The 9,625-nt window shown below is 35.3% G+C and overlaps 1 protein-coding gene across 1 annotated transcript; it reads left to right on the forward strand.

Annotated features, from left to right (window-relative positions):
- On the forward strand, positions 1-8,601 carry LOC110827464 (glycolipid transfer protein). Its single transcript, XM_022059170.2, has 5 exons — positions 1-327; positions 1,965-2,020; positions 2,651-2,769; positions 4,487-4,637; positions 6,573-8,601. The coding sequence occupies exons 1-5, from the start codon at positions 87-89 to the stop codon at positions 6,753-6,755; spliced, it is 750 nt and encodes a 249-aa protein (XP_021914862.2). The 5' UTR covers positions 1-86; the 3' UTR covers positions 6,756-8,601.
- The last annotated feature ends 1,024 nt before the right edge of the window (positions 8,602-9,625 follow it).

Below are 9,625 nucleotides of genomic sequence, written 5' to 3' on the forward strand. Positions count from 1 at the left end.
TACCACTGGATAACATCCGTATGGAAAAATAATAAAATTTATTGACTCCAAGAGACTGGAGAAAGTGTGTACTACAGAAAACCGGGATGTGTTACAGCGTCATAACCAATTCCAAACACTCAGGTTTCCCACGTGTTTCAGTGTTATCTGCTTCAAAAGGAAACAATCCAAACGCAGACAAAATGTCTGCTCCGAATGGTGGAATACCGTCAGAAGAAGAAAAGAACTTTTTTAATAGCGTACAGATTCCATTTCCAGAAGTAATTGATGGAAAAATTGATACTTTACAATTTTTAGAGTCTTCCAAAGGGGTTGCTAGTCTTATAGGTGAGTGACAAATAATAATATCAATTGTAGGTGTCTTCCTCAGACAGGCAAATATGTATACGCATACGAAATTTCTATGTCACTTGTACAGTTCTTGGTATGTAGAAATAGTCAAAAGTTAAACTCAGAATAATTTTGCATATTCTTGTACAATATTATGCGTTGTTTTGCAGCTGTAAGAATCTCATAAGCAGAGGTCTGACGATTATTTATAATTTTTTTAATTTGGTGGTGATTTTTTTAATAATATTGCATGTTTTGAATGCAAAACTTTTTAATTAACACTGAACAGGCGGAATTACTCACAAAGTTAGGCACGCGGGACTTGTGATCCAAAGAAGTCAGTTCTTCAGAAATTTACACAAACAATGTATCTAATGTTTTAGGCCCAAGTTGGCTAAGCCACAAGTAAGTCTAATGAAGCTGTGTAGCTTTGATGGCAGGATGTAGTACATATTAAGTCAGGAAACATATTTTAAATATCTCAGAATTTGCAGAGGGACCAAGAGCAGGCTTGCAGATATTTAGTATAAATTTAGGAGCCACCTCAGAACAAAATATACTATTCAGTGTATGTGTATATATGCAGACAATTCTAGGTGCTGTGCATGGTGGCCTGGTACCCAGGATTTGTGCTTGTCTGCTCAGACCTTAGTTCTTCCTCGGTATGAATCAAGGGCATTTTAAGGAAATGGTGTATGGTGCTAATTATTATGTGAATTGAATTTCATGTCTACTAGTGTAATCTGTTTTCTGGGATGATGACAAATGACTGATGGAAGAGCTTGTTTCTAATTTGTTACTATATAATAAAGCAAGGATGATTAGTATGTGTCCTTTCATTCAAGTGCAAATATGTGTGTTTATTATATTACAGAATCCAAAGCTGTGAACATTTTTTTGAGCTTTTTTTCATCTTCAGTATCATGATCTAGTGGCTCGAGGATTTGATTCTCAGTATTAGCAATAGAAGTCTGACAAAGATACTGATTCTATAAAAATAATGTGTTGTAATTTTTAATGAGTGTAATCACCTTCAAAATATTTGTTTTATGTCTTTATACATGTTCTCCATCTCTTCTGCAGTATGTGTGGTATATAAGCAAAATGCAAGCATACTGTGAGAGTACAACTGTAGACAACAAGAAAATATTTCTTAAGGCAGATAGTTGTTTGGAAGCATTTAACACTTGTAAACAGGTTTTCACATTGATGCAGTTAAGTAAATAAAAATAGTAGTACCAGTTGACATTGGAAATCTGACTTCACTCTCTTGACAGACCTCAATATACTCGATCTTTTCTGCTGAAGCAATTTTAGTTTTGCTGACAAAGTCAGGAATATTTGTTTGGTCTTTCTGTATTTTCTGGCAGCAGTACATATTTTAGCTTTTGATACAGCCTTGTCAAATAAGAGCATAAGAGAGTCTTGAATGAGAAAGGTTGTAAAACCATGTTTTAAAGGAATCGTACAATAAAATTCTGGAACACAGTACCTTCAGTTAGATGGGTTTGATTTCCTAAAATAAGTTTTCACATGTGCATGCTGATTATTAAGTGTGGGAAAATAAATTTGTAGAGGAACTGAAAATAGATAAGACATTTTTCGTATTTTCTAATACTAAAAACTGTTTTCAGATAAATTTGGCAAAGTATTTGGTCCTGTGAAATATGACATGACAGGCAACATTGAGGTAAGTGGAGTTATGATCAGGTTAATTCCTTGAAGTTCCTCCCCTCTCCCCTTTTAATTTGTTTTTACATACCTAGGGTGGACACAGAGTAATTAAAGTGAAAAGTTCATGCTGTAATATGCATTTAAGTCGGTCTTTATGTTCTTTCTTTCTGAAAAACAACACTAAATTCTGTTAGCATCATTTCTGTTCAGTTATTTTCAAAATTTATGCCAGGGTGTATTTTATCTTATTACTACTTCTTATGCCATTTACATAAATATTAGTTCCTTCATCTCAAAATATTTTTACAACATTGTTTCTTCAAAACACTTCTTCGTGCCATTTCCAGGTATCTGCTGAGGAAGGTTTTGAAGTCACAAACCATTCCTTAAATAAGGCTTGGAAAACATATACACAATGAGATATGTGGTTTTCATGGTAATGAAGCTGCGAATTGTGGTATTTTGGATTGTGTTGTTGTGTAGTCTTGTAGGTGATTACCATCATTTCAGAGAAGATCACAGAAGACCACAGTCTGTATACATAATAATTATATCTATGAGATTATTTTTATAGATAGTGATCTATAATTTTGTTAGTATTCTTTTTGCTTGATAGTATTCTAACTGTAAAATCAAAATGTTACAGAAACTTACTCAGCGATATGACACCAATAAAGATAAACATATGTACCTGAACAACATGATTTTAAGTGAAAAGGAGTTAGGTGGAAATTATGCAACAGATGCACTTCTGTGGCTGAGAAGGTAAGAAATGTGTCCTGTACCTTTGAATTTGTCTTTTAATTTATTTAATGATACTTTCTCAACTGCATGGGTTACATATCATCAGATTTGCATTCTACTAGTGTTAGAAAGAAAGTAGTGGCAATTTAGGTGGTATATTGTTTTTTCCTTGAGCTAAGAATTATCTTTATTATATATTATTTAAATAAGCTTCAGCTTCAAAGGTTTAAACATTATAATGAAGTCTGATACAACACCATACCATTTTCTTTCCACTGGCTATACAAACAGTTCCTTGGAATACTTAGTCGTACACTGCACATGAGCAAGGGTAGCTCAGTCAGTAGAGCGTCTGACTATGAACTAAATGACCAGGGTTTGGTCGCCAGCAGAGGCAAAGAATTTTTATTATAGCCTCTACATTTAACCTGGGTTTGGGGCTTATCCAGCCTCCTATCCAGTGAGTACTGGGGGTCCTTTCTCTGGGGGTAAAGTATGGCATGGCTAAGGCATGACACTGACCAAAAGCCTATGTGGTGTGTAGCTCGACTGCTTTACTTTTTACAAACATGTACACTAACAGTTCTGTGCTAGCAAATTAAACTTAATTGGGTAAGAAAGCACATAGTCACTCGAGAGAATTGCTTTGTTACGTGGTATAAATGGTGACATTTAAAATCCAGACAGTTATGATAAATTAACCTACTTCTGGGGGGGGGGGGGGGGGGGGCTTGGTTTAAAAACAGAAATGTTAGCAAGAATAAGCTGTGTACAGTAATAGGTAAAAATCCAAGAATTCTAATATAAAATGTGCATACAAACAACTGTTTACACTATATAGGATATTAATGCCAAACGCGTTTCAACCTCAGGAGGTCATCATCAGTGGCACAAAGAAGGTTAATTCGTATAATATAAACCAAAAGATCATGTTTTAGCAAAGAATAAAGGTAAGTTCTTTACAAAACTATATATAGTAACACCAACTCCTGTGCAAACAAAAGCCAGAACTTACCTTTATGCTTTGCCAAGACATGATTTTTTGATTTATATTATACGAATTAACTTTCTTTGTGCCACTGATGATGACCTCTTGAGGTCGAAACGCATTTGGCATTAATATCCTACATAGTGTAAACAGTTGTTTGAATGCACATTTTATATTCTAATACACTACATGGAATGCAAGGTTTTAAGATCCAAGAATTCTGGTATAACTGTTATGGATCATCCCTGTTCTGTTGTTTGACAGGGCTAGTGGACTCTTCTGTAATGAAAGTATTTTCTGCACATTTTGTTTGAGTAACCAATATATAGTACAGAACAGGGATTGAGGAAGACCATGAAAATCCTTAGTCAGGATAGCAGACCTCTAGACAGGAAATGGATTCCAGAATTCCTCATATTTGATGCAGGTGTTCTAACCACTCACCTGCATTATCTAGTTTGATTTTATTTTGAAAAAATAAAGACACTGCTTTTTCTTTCCAAATTACTTTGAGGAATGCATACAAAATTTTGTTCAGGAATTCTCAGGGGAAGAGACCGCTTGAAAGACCTAGCCATAGGTAAGAATGTAAAATTAAAGTGAATCTCAGAGATATACAGCATGAAAATATGGACTGGATCAACTAAATTCAGGACAGGGTGAACTTTTGTGAAAATAGAGATGCATCTTCTGGTTTTATAAGTCAGGAATTTCTTAAAAGAAACAGGTACATAAAATTGCTTATTTCAGAGCCCTTCATTTCATCCATAAGTTCTTCCATTGTATATTAGAAGATTCTCGGCAAGGTAAGAAATCTGAAGACTTGATTCCATTTCTGAAGAAAGCCTACAAGGAAACACTAGAAGCATACCATGGCTGGATGGCCCAGAAATGTTTTGGGGTAAGTAATTTTGTAAGCGTATCTTTTTCCTGGTAGATTTGTTAAGCAATCTGATAAGATGTTTTGCCATGGCAAGTTTATTGCATGTGGGTCTTGATCTTCCATCAGTTACAAACATTGTTTTTGTCCCATTACAACTTGTTATTCTCATACTGGCGACCTTCCTTTTGGTTTCTGCCTTCCCTGAATTTTTCTTACATTTTTATTCTGTAAACTCTTTGATTTTCAAAAACTATCTGACCGCTCTGTCTCATGCTATCATTTTCCTGACATGTGGCAGAGGGACAAGGAAAGAGATATGACCGTACATTAGTTAATTGATTAAGAAGTAAAGGAATTGGTTAATAAATACAATTTTGTAACAACAAAGGTAATTTATATTCATGTGAATAATAGACTTGTAATGTTGAATCTGATGCTATTGAAACTGTATAATGTTATTGAACAAAATATGTTACATTAGCATGTCATTGACATTAAATGATGTCAAGAATGGCGAAGCGTGTACTATATTTTTCCCTTTCACAAATTTGCAGGACAGATCATAATTTTCATACACATAACCCAAGGTGCTTTCCTGAGCACAATGTGTTATGGATTAAAGTGAACTAAACATTTTGCAATCACACACGTCTCTTATTAGACTGAATCATGGGTACAAACAAAGGAAGATAGATCAGATTTTAGTCCAGAGATGGCGTGCACTGTTCTTTTGCTTTCAGTCCTCAACACAGTGTGTCATATTCCCTTGCTTTACATTAGCAATGTCAAGCTTTGGAGAAGGTACTACTTATTACTAAGTTAATCTGCAACAGCTTACAGCTTACATTTGGTGTAGTGGTTGTTATTGTTAGTTGCCTTCCTTTAGATTTGAATAGTTTTGACTAATGTAATTGCCCTATCAGCCAATATGTGTGTGAGACTAACAAGGGTGGCGGCTCGTCCATAAGAGCTGCAGAGCTGCAGCACCCCCTATAATTTTTCAAAAAATTAAAAATTAATTTTTTGTGTTTATATAATTTGTAACACTTTATTTCCTCTATATCATTATTTTAATATTGCCCCTTATGTTGTCATTATCCACTAATCGGCTGAACTGACAGTAAGTCTGAAGGCGAGGAGTGTGAAGCAGAACGGTGCTATCATCCGGCTGCAAGGATTTCAGCGTGGCTGGCCGGTCAAAAGTAGAGAGCGCGGTGTGAGGTGGAGTGAGGGGCAGTTCACTGGTACAGTGCGTATCGGGGCTGCAAGGTTCGCAGCTTTGCTTGCTTGTCACAAGTTGACTACACGGTGTGAGGTGAAGTGAGGGGCAGTTCACTGGTACAGCACGTTTCGGGGCTGCAGTTGCCACAGCCGGCTCATAGTAAACATGCTTGCCCGTTACCATGTGTTTTAGACTGGTTTCTGAATCGCAATCTGTTTCGTGGTTATTGTTAATGAGTGTTCAATAATTTGTGTGCCGACTATTTTTTTGCTCCGATAATGACAATGGGCAAAGGAAGTGTATCATATTTACAGAAAATTACTTTTTCTAAATTCTTTGAGTGAAAAAAGTGACTTAAAAATAGTTAAAACATCGTCGTGCACGTATGGGTTTTCTCCTGATGTAAATTTACTTTTCATTTATTTATATTGTTTTGTGTTGAAAAACTATTCTGAGTTTTCCCCCTTGCACAGCACTACCACTGCTCTGACTCACGAGCCGCCACTGAAGGGGACCCAGTACTCTTTGGCTCAGGTTTTTGCAGTATGGCTGTGGAGCCTGTTATGTTGTTATAAGGTTGTTCTTTTAACTGATTGACTTTAGAAAATAATTGGATATTAAGAATTAGGTAATTAATCATACCATTTAATTGTGTGTGTCATTAACTTGGGATTAACATACTGAAAATGTAGTGAATAATGTTGGGTACTGACATTTGTATTTTGATATAGCTGCTATCTCGGATGTGCCCCTCACGAAGTGAGCTGATGAGGACGTTAGCTTTAGGGCGAGAAAATCGTGAGGAGGCAGTGCTACGTGAAATGGCAATCTTCCTTCAAGGATTAGACTCAAACATACAAGCAATTATACAACTTTATTTAGAAAATGATTTGGAATCCAATGCTAAAGTTTAAATACACGTTTACTGTGCTAATCAGAGTTTTTATTATCCATTTAAATTATCAACTAATGGAGCACAATAAGGGGTAAAACTGGGTTTCTGAATGCATCAGGGTGGCTAGGTTATTCAATATTTTCCAGCTCATTGTGATATCTCTCACTTTTTTATAACTTGGAAATGTTTCTAAGTAACAATTTCTTTTAAGTCCCTAAGTACTAGTGAGAAAGAGATGGTGATAACTATTTTGCAGGTTAACCCTTTGTGGTCCTATGTCGGACTGAGTCCGCCACATATTTTACAAATTTTTTACGTGATCTGGAGTCAAACTGAGGCTGGCAGTGTCAGCATATCATTCAACCTTCTTCTTTGCACTAGTCCTATCCAAGTTTTCCTGGTAAGACTTTGTGTAACTTACAATAATGGAAGGAGGCAGGAGGGAAAGGTCGTTTTATTCTGATACATGTCCAAGGAAGCCAGGATTCCACACCAAGTGTTTTGCCATTCATCATATAATGAAGGAATACCATATAGTATGTCTAGCTGTCATATTTACTCAGAATAGAAGTATTTTATATCTGATAAAGTTATAAAACAAAAATCCCTTCTTCCTAGTAGGATATTATATTTTTTTAATTATTTTTGACGCATATAGCAATCCACCACTGACATATGCATATTCATTCATATTCGTATCAAGCATTCTTTAGTGACTTCATCGTTTACACTTCAAGTTCTGTTTCACTTTTGTGGTGTTGAACTTGGTATTGATCTTTAAAACACAATCAGTGCAAAAGGAAGCATAGCTCTGAGATTATGAAAACCAATGCTTATACATTGTATATCTGCATGCAGTAAGAGATGCTTAGACGTCGCCAAAGTCATATCTATCGACTTGGACTTGCTTTGTTCTCTACCGAATGACATTAAGCAGAAAGTCAACAGTTACTCTACGTCTCACTAATGACAGTGGTACAGTCCGTGAAAAGTATTTCACATGGTCAGTATTCAAACAAGGGGGACTGTGATCATTTCAGAACATATTTCCACCATATTTAGCAAAGTTTCTTCTGTTTTATGCACGTTATAAAAGAAACTCAAACCAGTTCATAATAGTAGTTGAATTTATACAGCTTAGTGGTATTTAAATAGACAGCAGAGAGCCATAGTTATATTTAAAAGGGACCGCAAAGGGTTAATAAGTATCACGCTTTAAGAGAAATGTACAGTTTTTTAGATTTTTTGTATAAGCTGATTATTGTATTGCATTTTATATTGGTACTTAATCATGTAAATCATTTGTGCCATATGACATGAAACTGTGGCCTATGATAGTGAGGAATATTTATAAAGTGTATGTTAAATAATTCATCTTGAGTTTTCCAGTACTGTAAACATGAATGTGAATGAGATTCCCATCCATGGATTGCAAATTATGCAACTATGGAAGTACAGTTGTTAAGCCACCACTTTGGATATAAAATATGTAGTGTGTAGAATACATAAATTTAATCTGTAAGAAAGTACAGATAAGGAGTTGCTCAATATTATTGTGATGCACACATGAGGTATCACTTGATTTTTCAAGATTCTGTTTTAGTATATGACACTGAAAGCTATGAATATGAATATAAAATAACATGATTTTTCCAAATGGAAACTCAGTTCTGTAAAGCATGGGTAATTAATATTTGAAGAATAAACATAAACTTTTGAAATAATTGCTTTTTAAAATTACACTTTTTAATAGCCCTTTTGAAGACTATTTACATTATTGTATAGTTCACTTTTATAAATGCACATATGTATAGTGTTGTAAAATGTGTTAAGTTTACATAGAAATAAATTATTGTCTTACTTAACTTGTTATTATTTATTGGCAATTTTCAGTAGCTGTTCATTTAAATTATGTGTCACATAGGATAAATCCTGGACTGGAAAGTAAGTGTGTTCTGGGTGAGTGCATGTACTTTGATGGGTCAGAAGATAGTTGCAAAGTGCTTCAGGCTTTCTTGTCCAAGATCCAAGAAGGAAGTGGAAAGGTTAATGTCAGGTTTCTTTTTTGGGAATAAACTCCATCATCATATTCATGGTTTAGGCCTGTTGGGTTTCATATTCATCTATTTCAGCTTGGTCCATGGTTGGATGGCCAGGAGTTCTTCCTAAAGGGCAGTAATGTAGTCTCTTGTTGGGGATATGCTCTTCATCCTTTCTACTTATATGCTGTAAGCAGTTTGTTCAAAATTATTCAAAATTTGTGTTAAGACTAAATATTCTAAATAATCAAAGTTATTCCCTGATATCATTCTTATATTTTTTGGCAGTGTGTATCAAGCTACTGCTCTCAGGAATATAATTGCAAAGTGACTCATGCAGGAAGATTGAGTAGTGGCTGTGAGGATCTTGGGTGGGATTTCGTGTATAAGAATGTGGAGCCAGTGCCCACACGTCACCCTATATCTGGTTGGATGATCGTTCACCTCTGCTTAGGCATGTGAACGTGAGACCAGCAGTCAAGCTAGTCGGCTTTGGCTCTCTGGAGCTGTTAAGCCACGGATTTAATTTTTTTTTAATGTGGAGCCAGTGGGATGGAGAAGACATTTACAGAAGGGAACATTGCATCACCTTCTGTGTAAACTGTGTTTTCTCCTGATGGTCACTAGTCACATGTATTGAGCAGGAAAAATGACTGGTTCTGGCACTAAGAGGAGATATCATTGAAAGAAATTAATAATAAAACTTAATAAAGGAAGTCAACAGAAAGGAAAAGACTAAGAATGTGTATTGAATTCTGCAGTCAATGTTATTAATGTACCCCCCAAAAATTGGGATGTAATTAAAAAGCTATAGAAGGTACATGTATATGAATGGATTTAGCATGTTTAC

The sequence above is a fragment of the Zootermopsis nevadensis genome, unplaced genomic scaffold (assembly GCF_977971745.1).
Source record: "Zootermopsis nevadensis isolate Lab colony 2312 unplaced genomic scaffold, Znev_1.0 Znev_ptg000018l, whole genome shotgun sequence".
NCBI classification, from domain to species: Eukaryota; Metazoa; Arthropoda; class Insecta; order Blattodea; family Termopsidae; genus Zootermopsis; species Zootermopsis nevadensis.

Bases quoted from the DNA above. Each gene is read 5' to 3' on its own strand.
- LOC110827464 (XM_022059170.2), top strand. From the start codon at position 87: ATGTGTTACAGCGTCATAACCAATTCCAAACACTCAGGTTTCCCACGT. The intron at 2,770-4,486 runs GTAAGAAATGTG...TGCTTATTTCAG, and splicing joins GCACTTCTGTGGCTGAGAAG to AGCCCTTCATTTCATCCATA. The intron at 4,638-6,572 runs GTAAGTAATTTT...ATTTTGATATAG, and splicing joins TGGCCCAGAAATGTTTTGGG to CTGCTATCTCGGATGTGCCC.